General features: G+C 40.3%; 1 protein-coding gene across 2 annotated transcripts in view; it reads left to right on the top strand.

Annotated features, from left to right (window-relative positions):
- Window positions 1–531: 531 nt before the first annotated feature.
- RAD21 (RAD21 cohesin complex component) overlaps window positions 532–15,272 on the top strand; it is a 30,147-nt gene continuing 15,406 nt past the window's right edge. Inside the window, exons 1-3 of one of the 2 annotated variants that reach the window (XM_055314333.1) lie at window positions 532–698; window positions 8,462–8,636; window positions 15,087–15,216. In XM_055314333.1, coding sequence (XP_055170308.1) covers window positions 8,493–8,636; window positions 15,087–15,216 — 274 coding nt within the window. In that variant the 5' untranslated portion in view covers window positions 532–698; window positions 8,462–8,492. Of the gene's footprint in view, window positions 699–1,019; window positions 1,102–8,461; window positions 8,637–15,086; window positions 15,217–15,272 lie in introns of those variants that run through there. The other variant, XM_055314334.1, reaches the window with a different exon arrangement.

The following is a 15,272-nucleotide window of genomic DNA, read 5'->3' as shown; positions in this document are numbered from 1 at the left end:
GGCTTCACGGAGGCAGGTGCTATGCCCTTCACATTCATCATTACGCCCCAGACCCCAGTTATCCCAATATGTGGTTCGGAGAAGACCATCTATAAATACACGTTGACTCAACGAACCCCTAGATTTTATGGAGCTTGTTTAAGGCTTTTGTGTGACCTTCGTCGCTACGGAACCATTAAAATGAATTTCCGTGCCACGGCAAACAAGACTGCACAACAGCGGCTCCCCCTGCAACCAGCGCAAGAATAAAGGTAAGGCGCCAGATACGCCCTGCGCATGCGCCGTCTGCCGGGTCCGCAAGGCTCCGGGACCCTCCGGCCAGAGGATCACCTTTGCGCTTGCTCATTCCGGGGCTGCACAGCCAGGGGGCGGGGCCTACAGGAAAGGAAATGGTCACTGCGCCTGCGCCGCTCCTGCTAGGGCTTGGGCTGGCTGCGCAGGCGCATAGGTCCCATTTTGACCGTAAACATCCTGCCGATTTGAACCGAGGATTTGGGCGGCAGGAAGAGCCGCGGCGTAGCGGCAGCCATCTTGTTTGTTTGAGTGAATCGGAAAGGAGGCGGTGGCTGCGGTGGCGGCGGCGGGAGCTGCTCCGAAGCTACACCTCACAGGGGCTCCCCCCCTTTCCCCGCCCCCTCCCCCGACCCTTTTCCCCTCCCCAGGCCGCCCAGCCCGCCCCGCACCCGGCGGAGAGCAAGGTAAGCTGCTCGGCCGGCCCCTCTTCCCCTCCGGCTCCCTCCCCCTACCCCTTCCCTGCCGTCCGGCCGCCTGGGAGCGGGGCCGGGGGCGGGGGGCGGGGGGCGGGCGAGGGAGAGAGCCCCGGCCGCGCCCCGGGACGGTGGCCGCGCTGCCACCCTGCGGGCCCCGGAGCGGCGGCGCCGCCCGCCCAGGCCGCTTGCCCCGGGCCCGCCCTCGGCCGGGACCCGCGCAGCCCGGGCCCGCAGCATCGCTGGGTCGGCGGCAGATGGCCCCGGTCGGTTCGCGGGGCGGCAAAGCCGTGACTCCGCCAGCCCCTCGGGAGCCGCATCTCGGGAAACTGGGCGGCGGAGGGAGAGGCGGAGGTTTGAACGAGCCCGCTCTGGGACTGGGCCGCCTACTCGGGTAAAAATGGCTGTCTGGGGAGCCGCGGGCGGGCGGCGGCGGGCGGCGGGCGCGGGGCAGCTCGGGGGCAGCTCGGGGGGGGGGGGCCGCCGGCGTCCGCCCGCGCGGGTGCGGGGGCCCGAGGCGTGCGGGCCTCGCTGCTGGCGGGCGCTCGGGCCGCGGCGGGCGCCAGGCCCCTCTCCCGGCGCCGCTGCTGCCTCTCCTCCCCCACCGCCACCCCCACTCCCCCCCCTTTTTTTTAAAGGAAAAATTTTACGTTGGGAATATTGCCTATTGGACAGACCACTAGAAAACCGACCAAGAGAAGTTGCTTCTGATTCTAAGGGAATTAGCATAATTGGTCCTCCCGTCCCGCCCCCCCCCCCTTCTCCCGGCTTTTCTAACGATTAGGGATATTGGGTGTTTGGATGCTGGTACAGAGACGCTTTCGGGAGGCGTGTGTTGCTGACAAATGCTTGACGTCTCTTTCTCGGGGAGGAGAGCTTTGCGGACGGTCGCTGCGGCGTCGGCGGTGCTGCCGGACCTAGCGGCCTCCTTCGGCTTTGAAAGGAGGCGGCGCTGGAGGGTTCGCCTGCCCCCCCCCCCCCGCCCCGATTTGTCAGGCTGTCTTCAGCGTCCAAAAAAACGCGCCCCGTGTTTTTGAGGGTTTTTTGGTAAAGGCCCGTATTTATCGGCTCTCTTGTGCAATCGAAAGTTACAATACTCGCCCTCATAATGCTGCTTAGAGTCATCACTGAATTCCAGGGAGGGGAGAAAAAGTGGTTATTTTCATGAAATGAATGTAAATGCCAGGGAGCTGTGGGAGTCTGCAGAATCTTGCAGATGGGTTGGAGAGGCTTCCCTAAGTTGTAGAGTCGTTAGTTTTGTTTGTTCTTTTTTACCGTTGGAGACGACTCATGGTTTTGAAAAAGACACTGATGAGGACATGCACCATATCCAGTGATGACATTATGTAGCAGTTCGTAAATGGTTGCGGTGACAGCGGTGCATAACTAATGGACGGAATGCTCTTCGTACAAAGTTAGGAGGATTCCATTGGTAGAGCGTATCCTAATTTACCGTATTTGCTGCTTATAAAGGCAACTCCCGCTCTAGAATGGTTTACCACTTGAAGTGTGGTCTATGTTTAAAGCATTCTTAAAGTTGATGGTTTCTTTTCTGATGAATTTCCACTTATTGAGACACATATTCTGAGGACTTTTATCTTTTACAGTTTTGCGCAGAAGGGAGATTTCTAATATTTGAGGAATAAAGGTTCTGTTTGTTTAAACGTGATGTCAGGTGATGATTAGAGCATAATCGTACCTGGCTTGTGTGTATGCTCTGCTGTGAGATTTATTTCAAAGTTGCTGTTTACTTATAACTACAATGGGATTGTGTCAGTTTGCTGTTCTTCGTTCTGGTAATCCTGTTTGGTGAATAGCCTCATTTTACAGATGTGAAACCCAAGACTCAAATAATGAGTAACTTGTAGCCATTACAGAACAGCTAAGGAAGGAGCTGAATTTGAATCTAGGACCCCTGACCCTAAAACTCTTGTTCAAAGAATGTTAGTACCAAAAGGGTGGGGAACTCTAGTGTGCAGGGTTGGAAATAACTTGTTATTCCCCCAAGCCCCCAGAGATAGTTACTTTCTTACCTGAGTTAGGTATATTTTCCAAGGTCAGTAAATCGCTGAATTTCAACCTTCTAGGTGCTTATAGTTTGTGAGAATGAACCACACAGAGTAAGCAAGCGCTCAAGTTGCTAGTTAATAGCAAAGCAGGATTGTGTCTTGATTTCCAATATAATAGTATTTACTTTGAATAGGTGATATATGTGTGTGTTCCAAGTTAAAGTCAAACAGTACAAAAAGGTAGATCTCACTTTCCCAGCAGACCCACTTCCAAAGGTCAGTGTCTCATTTTCATTTGTACACCAGAGATATTTTATGCAAATGCATTAAGTACATAGTATAGAAAGAGCCCTCTTTTTTTTTTTTTTAAGACATATATATGTCATTGTTTGTTTAAGGCCGCATGGGATTCTTTTATACGTATTTTGTTAAAAGTCACCAATTAGCAACCAGGTTGGGTTGTTTCTAATATTTTGTCATTAGGATTCATGCTGACAGGGCAACACGGTGTTGCAGTTAGAGGTGTGGGCTCTGAGATTCAAGTTCCCACTTGGATTAAATGCTAGTGACCTTTAGCACATTGTCCTCTCCTTTTCTCTGTTTTCCCATCTGTAAAATGGGCCAGCACTTTTCAGACAACTGTCCTGAAGAGGATGGACACAACATTCTTAGAGCTTAGTGAGGTTTTTAAGATTTTTTTTGTTTTTATTAATATTATACATCTCCAGGTATATATGGCATTATTATTGGAAGTGCAGTTTCTGGTTTAAAAGTATGATTGTTTGAGATTTTCATAAGGTGTTGGCAGATTGCCCTTCAAAGAGGTCGTACCAATTTACGTACAACCATTGTCCTGCCCAGCTTTCTAACAGATGAGTGAAATGTAATAACTAATGTTGTAAACACATTTACCTTTGGCTTTTGTTGAAAGATCATAAAGAAATTGCTGTTTTTTGCATTCCTAAATATGTTCTAAAATACTGATCTTTCTGCCATTTCACTTTGGACTAAAATTACTTTTTAGGATATGTTGGAAAAAGTTTGCTGCTTTAGAAAAAAAATGAGAAATCATGAAATTGCTAAACTATGCTCTGGGACCAAATGCTGGGTTTATGCTAAGATGTTTTGCAAAGAATTAGCAGCTTTAGAATCTTCCAAATCTACAAAGATTAATCAGCCTTTTTTTTTTAAGATTGGCTAAAGTATAGTAATACTAAGAAAAAAATTGTCTGAAAGCAATGATTATACTTTCTCCTTATTTAGATATAAGCCAGTAGTTGATCCACCACTGTGCTTCAGGCTTCCTTTAGTTATTAGGGTGATTTCCTCTTGCTAATTGTTTCCCAGAATAATTTTAGCACCACTCTGCTTTAGTTACCCCATCCCATGCCAAGAAAGCATGTATTTAGGAATCTCTGCCTCCGCATAGCTGGGATATTTTAGGCATGGTACTCTGACTAGGAGCTTAAGTCCAGGCCATGAGCTACTGACACCTGTTGAAAAGCACCAGGAGTTTTAATTTCTAAAATCTCCAGAATATTTTACATGTGCCAATTATGAGATCACTTTGTATATCTCTCTTTTTTTTTTTTTTTTTTTTTAAGGATTTTCTTTCTTTATTTGACAGCACAAACTGAGGGAGCAGAGGGAGGGAGAAATGGGCTCCCCACTTAGCAAGGTGCCCAAGGTGATACGGGTCTCAATGAGGGGCTCCATCCCAAGACCCTGGGGTTATGATCCAGAGCTGCAGGCAGACACTTAACCGACTGAGCCACCTAAGTGGCTCATTTCTTTTATTTAAGAAGCACATTTCTTTATTCATTAAGCACCTATTTAGTAGTTGTCAAGGGATAGGCAGTATTCTAAGCTAAATATTAAGGAGATTTTTATTTGGAACACAACTGTCTTCTGCCGTGAAACTTGGGACTTCTTGTGTATGACAGTGACTGCATTTCTAACCACACACTGCCCTATTGGATTTCTACAAAATCCTGTAGACTTTATAGTGCTGTAGATGTGTTTTAATTTTCACACTAACACTTAAGCTTAAAGTAAAAGTACTGCTTTGCAACATAGACTCTTGGAATATGGGAAGCATATTTTGAACTATAAAATACTGCTGAGCAGGTTATAAGATACGCTGGAGGTGTTATTATTTAATTCTTATACTTTAGAGTGTTTGACCTAAATTCCTCTAGTTTCATATTCCTAAGTTCTTTTCTTCACTTTACATTTGAGAAAATTCACAGCATTGTGCATTTGATGAGGCCTTTTTTTTTTTCTTGAGACAATTTTCCTAGTGTATATTAATGATCCTCCTGGAATGTCTGGTTCAGCAAATGAGAATTTCAGGACCTTTTGCCATTAAGTGATGGAAAATGGAGAGGAGACAAACCTGACTGAATTTTGCACCACCCCCCTGTACCCTTTCAAAGATTTTTGACAGGCATGAAATCTCTTGTCTGTAATATGTTTAATATATTCTGTACATCACTGAAAAGAATGGGCACAGTTTTTATTTCAAAGTACAGTAAGCAAAATTCTCATTTTAAAATTTACAGTCTCTTTTTAATTTACAAACATGAAAATTAGAGTTAACTTTGGGGTTTTTTTTTTTTTTTTTTAAGCTAGTTCAAAAAGAAATTTTTTATTCCCACTCTAGCAGTTTGTAAGAGAGAAAGCTTCTGTATATCCTCCTGGACTTCGGTGTTGCCATTATTTTTTATTTTAGGTCCTGCAATAGATGTGCAGTGATCTCTCATGGGTCTAAATTTGCTCTTAATGACTGGTGATGGTGAGCATCTTCTCATTCTTATTTGCCTTTGGTATGTCCTTTTCTTTGAAATTTCTCTGCATTTCTTTTGCCCATTTTCTAATTAGTTTTTTTTTTCTTGAGTTTTTAGAGTTTTTTATTCTGGACCCAGGTCAGATATTTCATTTTCAATTTTTTTTCCTATTTTGTGATGTATTTTTACATTCTCACTGAGCTCTTTAATAGAACAAAATTTCTTAATAAAGGCCAATTTATTGGGGTTTTTTTGCTTTATGGGACAGGTTTTGAGTGTTCTGTCTAAAAACTCTTACTAAGCTTTAGGTACCAAAGGGTTTTTTTTTTTTTTTTTGTCTGTTTTTTTCTAAAACTTTTATACTTTTACATTTAAGTCTGTAATTTAAAAAAGAAAGTTTGGGATTTATTTTGAACTACTTTTATATAATGTGTGAGGTTTGAATCAAGGTCCCCCTCCCCCCCATGGATGTTATCCACTCACCCAAGCACCATTTTTTTTTTTTTTTAATTCATAAACAGAGACAGAGGCAGAGACATAGGCAGAGGGAGAGGCAGGCTTGCTATAGGGAGCCTGATGTGAGAGACTCGATCCCAGGATCACGGGATTACCACCTGAGCCAAAGGCAGACAGACGCTCAACCACTGAGCCACCCAGGTTCCCCACCCAAGCACCATTTGTTTAAAAGACTCTTTGTCAAGCTGCTTCATCTTTGTGAAAAATCAGTTGGACTTATTTATGTAGATCTCTGGGTTCCTTGTCCTGTTTTATTGATCTGTGTGTTTTTCTCTCTGCCAAACAACGTTGACTTTTGTAACTATGTAAATCTTGAAATTAGTTAGACAAGCTCATCCCTCTGTGATTTTCAAAAAAGAAATAGTTTTAGCTATTCTCATTCCTTTGCCTTTCCATATAAATTTTATGAAATTGTCAGTGGCTATAAAGAAAACTCACTAGGATTTTGATAGATGTAATGTTAAGGTTTCTTTTAAAACTAAGCATACACTTACTGTGCTACCCAGCAGTCATACGTCAGGACATTTGTCCCAGAGAAATGAAAACTTCACCAAAGTCTACATACATAGATATTTATAGCAGCTTTATTTGAGATAACCTCCAACTTGGAAACAACCAAATATCCTTCAGTAGGTGATTGACAAAGCAAATAGTGGGATATCCATTTCATGCAGTGCTACTCAGTGATAAAAAGGAACATATATACTGTTAATAAATGCAACGACTTGGATGGATCTCAAAGAGTGTCAGCAGAATCCAAAAGATCATATGCTGTGTGATTCCATTTATATAATGTTCTCAAAGTGACAAAATTATATGAAGAACAGAGTGGTGGTTGGGGCTTAAGAATGGTAGAGAGGAAGGAATGGGTGTGACGAAAAGGATAGGAAAGGGAGAGTTTTGTGTTAATGAACTAATTTTGCATTTTATTCTCACACAGTGGAGGTTACATAAATCTGCACATGTGATAAAATGACAGAATTATACATACACATTGCACCACTGTCACTGCCCTGGTTTGGCACTATATGTAAAATGTCATCATGGGGCAAACTGGTTAAAGAGTAAATGGGACCTCTCTGTACTATTTCTGGGACTCCTCTGAATCTATATCTATTCACTCCTGTGAATCTTTCCAGATCAAAGATGTTTTAAAAATGTTTGAGTACTTTTCATTTGCTATGGGTGTTCCTTAGTTTATTTCTGTAAAAACGTTACATCTTATTCCAGCGATTGGGCATCTTAGAAAGAAATTTATCTGGCAAAATAGACTTTTTAAGTCTTCTGTGAAAGAGGGAAGATAAGGGAACTATCAACACAAGAAATCTAGGAAACATGCACAGTTAGTATACTCTCCAAGCTGGAGTTTTTAGGCTGCCTTTTATTCTTTTTCTTCTTCGTCGTCGTCTTCTTCTTCTTATTATTATTATTATATGTATTAATACATAGCTTGCTGAAAGAAAAATATGAATAACCCCTGCTTTTCTACTAAGTCTAATTCAGTCATAAGATAAGTGTTACACTATCATTTTTCTGAATTTAGTGTTTTAGTTATAACTGGGCATGTGCTTTTAACTTCCTGAGTTGGTAAAACCATATACATAATAGTTCTTAAGCCTCAGCTTTTCTGAACTACTCACCTGTAAAATGGGACCAACCCACCTGCTTATCTTTATTTGGTACCTACAGTATGAAATGTTTATTATTTCACAGTGCTTGTCATGAGGTAGCAGTTATTGTATCAATCTAGTGGAGTATCAATTATTAATGGAGTCCTAAAAATAGAAATTTGGGTATTGATTAATATCTGTGCCTGAGTGTTTTTTCTTCTTGGACATACTTTTCTTGCCATAAAGAATATATTTATGTAGCTTTTGGACAGAGGCAGACTCCACAGTCAGTAATCAGGACAGGATGAAATATGCACATTGGATGGAACTTCAAAATGAACAAGAGTTTCTTTGGTGACAACTTAAAAAAAAAAAACTGGTACTTTTGTTTGGAGTATGAAAGTGATTTGACTCTTTTGTTCCTTTCCCCCTTCAGCTCTTAATTTTTTGGGGTTCTTGCCCTCTCAAAACTAAGTAATAGGTGGTTTTTTGTTTTTGTTTTTGTTTTTTAAAGATTGCATTTATTTGTTCATGAGAGAGAGAGAGAGGCAGAGACACAGGCGGAAGGAGAAGCAGGCTCCATGCGGGGAGCCTGACGCAGGACTCGATCCCAGGACCCCAGGATCACACCCTGGGCCAAAGGCAGGTGCTGAACTGCTGTGCCACTCAGGGATCCCCAATAGGTGGTTTTTAAATGAGTATTGTGCCTAACTCAAACCTTTCATAGTTCTCATATTAAAAAGAATTGGAAACTTTTATTTTCACATTTCTTATATGTATTGATAAGTCTTTGTTTTCATATGGTGTTTATATTAACTTTTTTTCTTTTTCAGTTTTCCTCCCGTTTCATAATCAGCCGGAACAATGTTCTACGCACATTTTGTCCTCAGTAAGAGAGGGCCTCTGGCCAAAATTTGGCTAGCGGCCCACTGGGATAAGAAGCTAACCAAAGCCCATGTGTTTGAGTGTAATTTAGAGAGCAGTGTGGAGAGTATCATCTCACCAAAGGTATGATTGATGTTGATATTTTTATTCACCTTGTCAATTGTTTATTGATATGTAAGATAGAATTCTGTGAAACACCTTTTTAGGTTGCCATCTCTGTATATTGGAGGCAAAGAAAAGTTTATAGTATTCCCTTTAAAAAGTTCTCCTAGTGCACAGATATTTTGCCTATTTCTATGGTAGATAAATAGGACGTCAGGCAGTACCCAAATATTTTATATTTTTCTTTCTAGATTTTTTTGTACTTAAATATGTGTATAGATGTTACTAATTTGAGAGTTTACAAAATAATCAAAAAGACGATCCATTAATTAGGAATGATCCAATAATTAGATCAGATCTAATTATCTTACCCACTTAATAAATAGTGTCCATAACACTTGTTCCTCCTCAGCTCTACGGGCCTACTTGCTGTTTCTTGATATCCAGCTTCTTCCTGTCTCAAAACTTATACTTGCTATGCTCTTTCCTAAATAGTTAATTACTCTGTTTTCCATTAGAATGGAAGCCTCATGAATATCCTTACCTTACCTACTTTGTTGACTGATCTGTGCTGAGAGGATCTTTTATTGACATCCTCCAAAACTGTTCTGTGAAGCAGTGGTTTTCACCCTTGAATTTCACAAATAGTGTAACTGGAAATAATCCAGTGGTTTTTTTGTTGCCAAGAAAGAACTTTTAGAACATGCAGACACAATTAAATCTATTGACATCATTAGCACTTCATTGAAAAACAGATATATTGACTTCAAAAAATGTATACAGACTGATCTCAGAGGAAAAGTCCTTAAATACGATTTTCATGTATACATGTGTATCGTGCCTATTTTAAAGGTCTTTTCCTGGACCTTGTATTAACATATACATGCGTCCATTGTCCTATTGAGAAAACATTCCAGATCACAGCTGTCTGGACCAGCGTTGGGAGCTACTCTTAGAACTGGCAGTTTGGATGGTGCTGGCTGCCATAACATGTTTAAATAAGAGTAGTTCTTTATTGCTGAAAGAGCAGGAGGATGTCAAAGGAATAAAGCTGGGATATAGAAAAGACTTATTTAGAAAAATAGTGTGGGAAAAGATGTTACAGGTGAAAAAGTGAAAATTTGTATTTGTAATTAGCTAATTATAAAGCTTCCATCTGTCTATGGAATTTAGGCTGGTTTTAGAACTATAGTAGGTGGAGTTTATTGCTATAAAGGACATTTCTGTCATGTTATATCTCAGACAATATTAAAATGAAAACTTTACAAGCAGAATAATAGGTGATCTTTAGTCTTACCACACACAGAAACCTTTTAGTGTTTTGGTATGCCTTCTAAAATGTGCGCATGTTCTTTACACAGTTTTTCACCTTACTGTATGTATACACAGCTTTATTATATGTTTTGTAACATAGGCTGCACTCAGAAAAAGCTCTGTTCATAGCTTTATCATTTTTAATGTTGCATTATACACTGTTACAGTCTCTTATCCACAGAATTTAAATACAAAAAAATGGGAACAGACTTGACAGAAATTGAAGTGAAGTCACTTGTGTATTCATATATTCACTGTAGAATCACTAACATGTAGGATTATTGGAAAGTGCTCTAAATAGATGTTGCTGGGAATGTCTTAATATGTATCTCATGCTCTGCATTATCTTTATGAACAAAAAAAAACTGAATTCCAAAACATATTTGGCCCCTAGGATTTAAGTTAAAGGATTATGGACCTCTAATTCATTGTTGTGATTGTACATGATTTATTTTACCAGTCTCTTTTTTGGGTAGTCTGTTTTTTCCTAATTTCTTGAATTTTAATTCCTCTGGTCTTGTACAGTGCAACCATTAAATTATCCAAAGATTTCTCTAGGTAGTAGGACTACAGGTTTATTTTCCTCTTTTATTATTTTTTTAAACTATTGAATAAACAAACACTGCTTGCAAAATCTTTTGTTCACATCTGTGTCTTTTTTTTTTTGACTCCAAGTTAATTTTTATGTGATGTTAGAATATGTCAAAACCAGTATTACATAGAGAAGCTTCGTGTTCAGTGGTCTTTTGTTCACATCTGTAAGTTTTTCCTTAATGTTAATGTTTAGGAATATAATTGATGGGCCAGGTGTGATAATAGAGATTTTGATATGCATTATAGTTTGGCTCTGTGGGGAGATAGTGCCAGTTTGCTCTGCTGGTTGAATTGTATGAGAATACAATATTTTCTACTTTTTATAGATAGGCTTACTGAGTTAAGTGAATGGAAAGAAGAAGTTGAACTCTTTTTTTTATGTGTGACTAATCTTTAGTTTTATGTGTGACTAAATCTTTAACACCCATTAATATTGAGGGTGATTTGTCTTAAAAGGATGACAAATTTTTTAATAGTATGTGCAGAGTACTTCGTACTCTGTTAGGGGTGCTACAAAAGAGTACAAGACAATCTTATATATGAAGGTGTCTACCAGTAAGCAAGGCATATGGTTCAGGAATAATATCAAAAACTGTGACGTATGTGTGAGAGAGAGAATAACTTAACCATTTCTATGTAGGTTATTTGATTGAGCCTGTTTTATTTTGATAGACTATAAAGATATTTCCACAGAGTGAACTGACCTGAATATTTCTAATGTTTGCTCTTGCTGTGTGGTTCTCATTAGGGATGAATGTTGGGTTAGTTGTTTAGCACAAGTGTCAGACATATAGCTCAGTTGCAACTGTGTGCCTTCTGCCCCTCCTAACCCCAACCCTCTGTTGGAACAGCCATAGGTAACCTCTGTAGAGTTTTCTCTGGATATATTATAACCTGTGTTCCTTACAACACCGACACTCATAACACACTAGATCGCATATAAGCGTTGATTGAGATCTACCTTGAAAAAAAACAGGATGAGGGAGTATATTTTGTTGTGAAGAAAGATGATTATCCTTGATCAGTTATTTGCCTTCCAGTCAGCTGATAAAACTAAGTGAAAAATGGCTTAATGGAAAGTTAACAGTCTTACTTAACCAGAAGTTTAGAAAAAGAAAGATTTAGGATTAGTTGAGCAGTTCGATGGTGTCATTCATCTAAGGACTCACTGATTTTTTTTTTTTAAAGATTTAATTATTTTTAGAGAGAGGGTGGGGGTAGAGGAAGAGGGAAAGAGAGTCCTAAGCCAGCTTTGCACTGAGCATGGAGCCTTCCCACAGGGCTTGATCTCACAGCCCTGGGATCATGATCTGAGCTGAAACCAAGAATTGGAATGCTCAACCAGCTGACCCACCTAGGCACCCCAGGACTCATCAATCTTATGTTGGCTTCTTGTCCTTACACTCACGGCCTGTGACTACAAGCAGCTCCAAACTCCAACCTGCACACAACACAAGGGAGAAGAAAGAGGCATACATTCTCCTTGTACTGGGAAAATCTTTCTCAGAACTGACCTACTTCATGCTTCTTTTTTGTTGGTTGAGCTGGGTTATGTGCCGGTTCAAGAACCATTAGTAAGGAAGAATGAGACAGTTCTTCAAGGCTGGGGACATTCACTTCCCAAACAAAATCAGAGTTCACTTAGCCAGCAAAGAGCAATGGCTCTGGATTTGGCAACCAAAAATGCTCCATATTCCTTAAAGTACTTATGACAGCAATTTCTGGAATGCCATAGTACCTGCTTCATAGCTGCCTTCTTATCTGTGTTAACTGATGAATTACTGACAATCTGTTCTTTGTGACTACTCAGGATTTACTACAGGTAAAGGCATAAAGTAAAATAAAAGTGATTATAAGGTAACTTCATTTTTTTTGTATTTTTTTATTGGAGTTTGATTTGCCAACATACAGTATAACACCCATTGCTCATCCTGTCAAGTGCCCCCCTCAGTGCCCATCACCCAGTCACCCCATCCCCCTGCCCGCCGCCCCTTCTACTACCCCTTGTTGGTTTCCCAGAGTTAGGAGTCTGTCATGTTCTGTCTCCCTTTCTGATATTTCCCACTCATTTACTCTCCTTTTCCCTTTAAACCCTTTGACTATTTTTTATATTCCCTGAATGAATGAAACCATATAACGTTTGTCCTTCTCTGGTTGACTTACTTCACTCAGCATGATACCCTCCAGTTCTATCCATGGTGAAGCAAATGGTGGGTATTTGTCTCGTTTCTAATGGCTGAGTAATATTCCATTGTATACATAGACCACAGCTTCTTTATCCATTCATCTTTTGATGGATACCAAGGCTCCTTCCACAGTTTGGCTATTGTGGACATTGCTGCTATAACCATTGGGGTGCAGGTGTCCTGGCGTTTCACTGCATCTGTATCTTTGGGGTAAATCCCAGCAGTGCAATTGCTGGGTCGTAGGGCAGTTCTATTTTTTAACTCTTTGAGGAACCTCCACACAGTTTTCCAGAGTGGCTGTACCAGTTCATATTCCCACCAACAGTGCAAGAGGGTTCCCCTTTCTCCACATCCTCTCCAACATTTGTTGTTTCCTGTCTTCTTAATTTTCACCATTCTCGCTGGTGTGAGGTGGTATCTCATTGTGGTTTTGATTTGTATTTCCCTGATGGCCTGTGATGCGGAGCATTTTCTCATGTGCTTGTTGGCCATGTCTATGTCTTCCTCTGTGAGATTTCTCTTCAGGTCTTTTGCCCATTTCATGATTGGATTTTTTGTTTCTTTGCTGTTGAGTTTCATAAGTTCTTTATAGATCTTGGATACCAGCCCTTTATCTGATATGTCATTTGCAAATATCTTCTCTCATTCTGTAGGCTGTCTTAGTTTTGTTGACTGTTTCTTTTGTTGTGCAGAAGTTTTTTATCTTGATGAAGCCCCAATAGTTCATTTTTGCTTTTGTTTCCCTTGCCTTCAAAGATGTATCTTGCAAGAAGTTGCTGTGGCCAAGTTCAAAAAGGGTGTTGCCTGTGTTCTCTAGGATTTTGATGGATTCTTGTCTCACATTTAGATCTTTCATCCATTTTAAGTTTATCTTTGTGTATGGTGAAAGAGAATGGCCATGTTTCATTCTCCTGCACATGGCTCTCCAATGTTCCCATCACCATTTATTGAAGAGACTGTACTTTTTGCAGTGGATATTCTTTCCTGTTTTGTCAAATATTAGTTGACCATAGAGTTGAGGGCCCATTTCTGGGTTCTCTATTCTGTTCCATTGATCTATGTGTCTGTTTTTGTGCCAGTACCACACTGTCTTGATGACCACAGCTTTGTAGTACCACCTGAAATCTGGCATTGTGATGCCCCCGGCTCTGGTTTTCTTTTTCAATATTCCCCTGGCTATTCGGGGTATTTTCTGATTCCACACAAATCTTAAGATGATTTGTTCCAACTCTCTGAAGAAAGTCCATGGTATTTTGATAAGGGATTGCATTGAATGTGTAAATTGCCCTGGGTAACATTGACATTTTCACAATATTAACTCTTCCAATCCATGAGCGTGGAATATTTTTCCATCTGTGTCTTCCTCAATTTCTTTCAGAAGTGTTCTGTTGTTTGTAGGGTATAGATCCTTTACCTCTTTGGTTAGGTTTATGCCTGGGTATCTTATGCTTTTGGCTGCAATTGTAAATGGGATTGATTCCTTAATTTCTCTTTCTTCAGTCTCATTGTTAGTGTATAGAAATGCCACTGATTTCTGGGCATTGATTTTGTGTCCTGCCACTCTGCCAAATTGCTGTATGAGTTCTAGCAATCTTGAGGTTTTCTATGTACAGTATCATGTCATCTACAAAGAGGGAGAGTTTGACTTCTTTGCCAATTTGAATGCATTTTATTTCTTTTTGTTGCCTGATTGCTGAGGCTAGGACTTCTAGTACTATGTTGAATAGCATTGTAAGAGTGGACGTTCGTGTCGTGTTCCTGATCTTATGGGAAAGGCTCCCAATGTTTCCCCCATTGATAATGATACTTGCTTTGAGCTTTACATAGATGGCTTTTAAGATGCTGAGGAATGTTCTCTCTATCCCTATACTCTGAAGAGTTTTGATCAGGAATGGATGCTGTATTTTGTCAAATGCTTTCTCTGCATCTACTGAGAGGATCATATGGTTCTTGTTTTTTCTCTTGTTGATATGATCTATCACGTTGATTGTTTTACCAATGTTGAACCCCCCATGCATCCCAGAGATAAATCCCACTTGGTCATGGTGAATAATCTTCATAATGTACTGTTGGATCTTGTTGGCTAGTATCTTGTTGAGAATTTTTGCATCCGTGTTCATCAGGGATATTGATCTATAATTCTCCTTTTTGGTGGGGTCTTTGTCTGGTTTTGGAATTAAGGTGATGCTGGCCTCAGAAAACGAGTTTAGAAGTATTCCGTCCTATAAGGTAACTTCAAATAAATGATCAAAAGTATAAAGAGAGAAAGTAAAAGCCGCCTATAAATTGCACAAAATACAAGCTTTGCAGTATGGTTACCTCTAAAACCAAAATATTAACTTTATAAATTAGATTAATATTCATGTTTTATTCATAGGTGAAGATGGCACTACGAACATCAGGACATCTCTTACTGGGAGTAGTTCGAATCTATCACAGAAAAGCCAAATACCTCCTTGCAGACTGTAATGAAGCATTCATTAAGATAAAGATGGCTTTTCGGCCAGGTATTGTTGACTTTTTTTTTTTTTTTAAACCTTGGAAGTTCTCCTGTAGTGTGAAA

This window comes from Nyctereutes procyonoides, unplaced genomic scaffold (genome assembly GCF_905146905.1).
Source record: "Nyctereutes procyonoides isolate TBG_1078 unplaced genomic scaffold, NYPRO_anot_genome, whole genome shotgun sequence".
Classification (NCBI taxonomy): Eukaryota; Metazoa; Chordata; class Mammalia; order Carnivora; family Canidae; genus Nyctereutes; species Nyctereutes procyonoides.
Note: the sequence above shows the minus strand (reverse complement) of the source record. Positions and strands in the feature narration are given on the sequence as shown.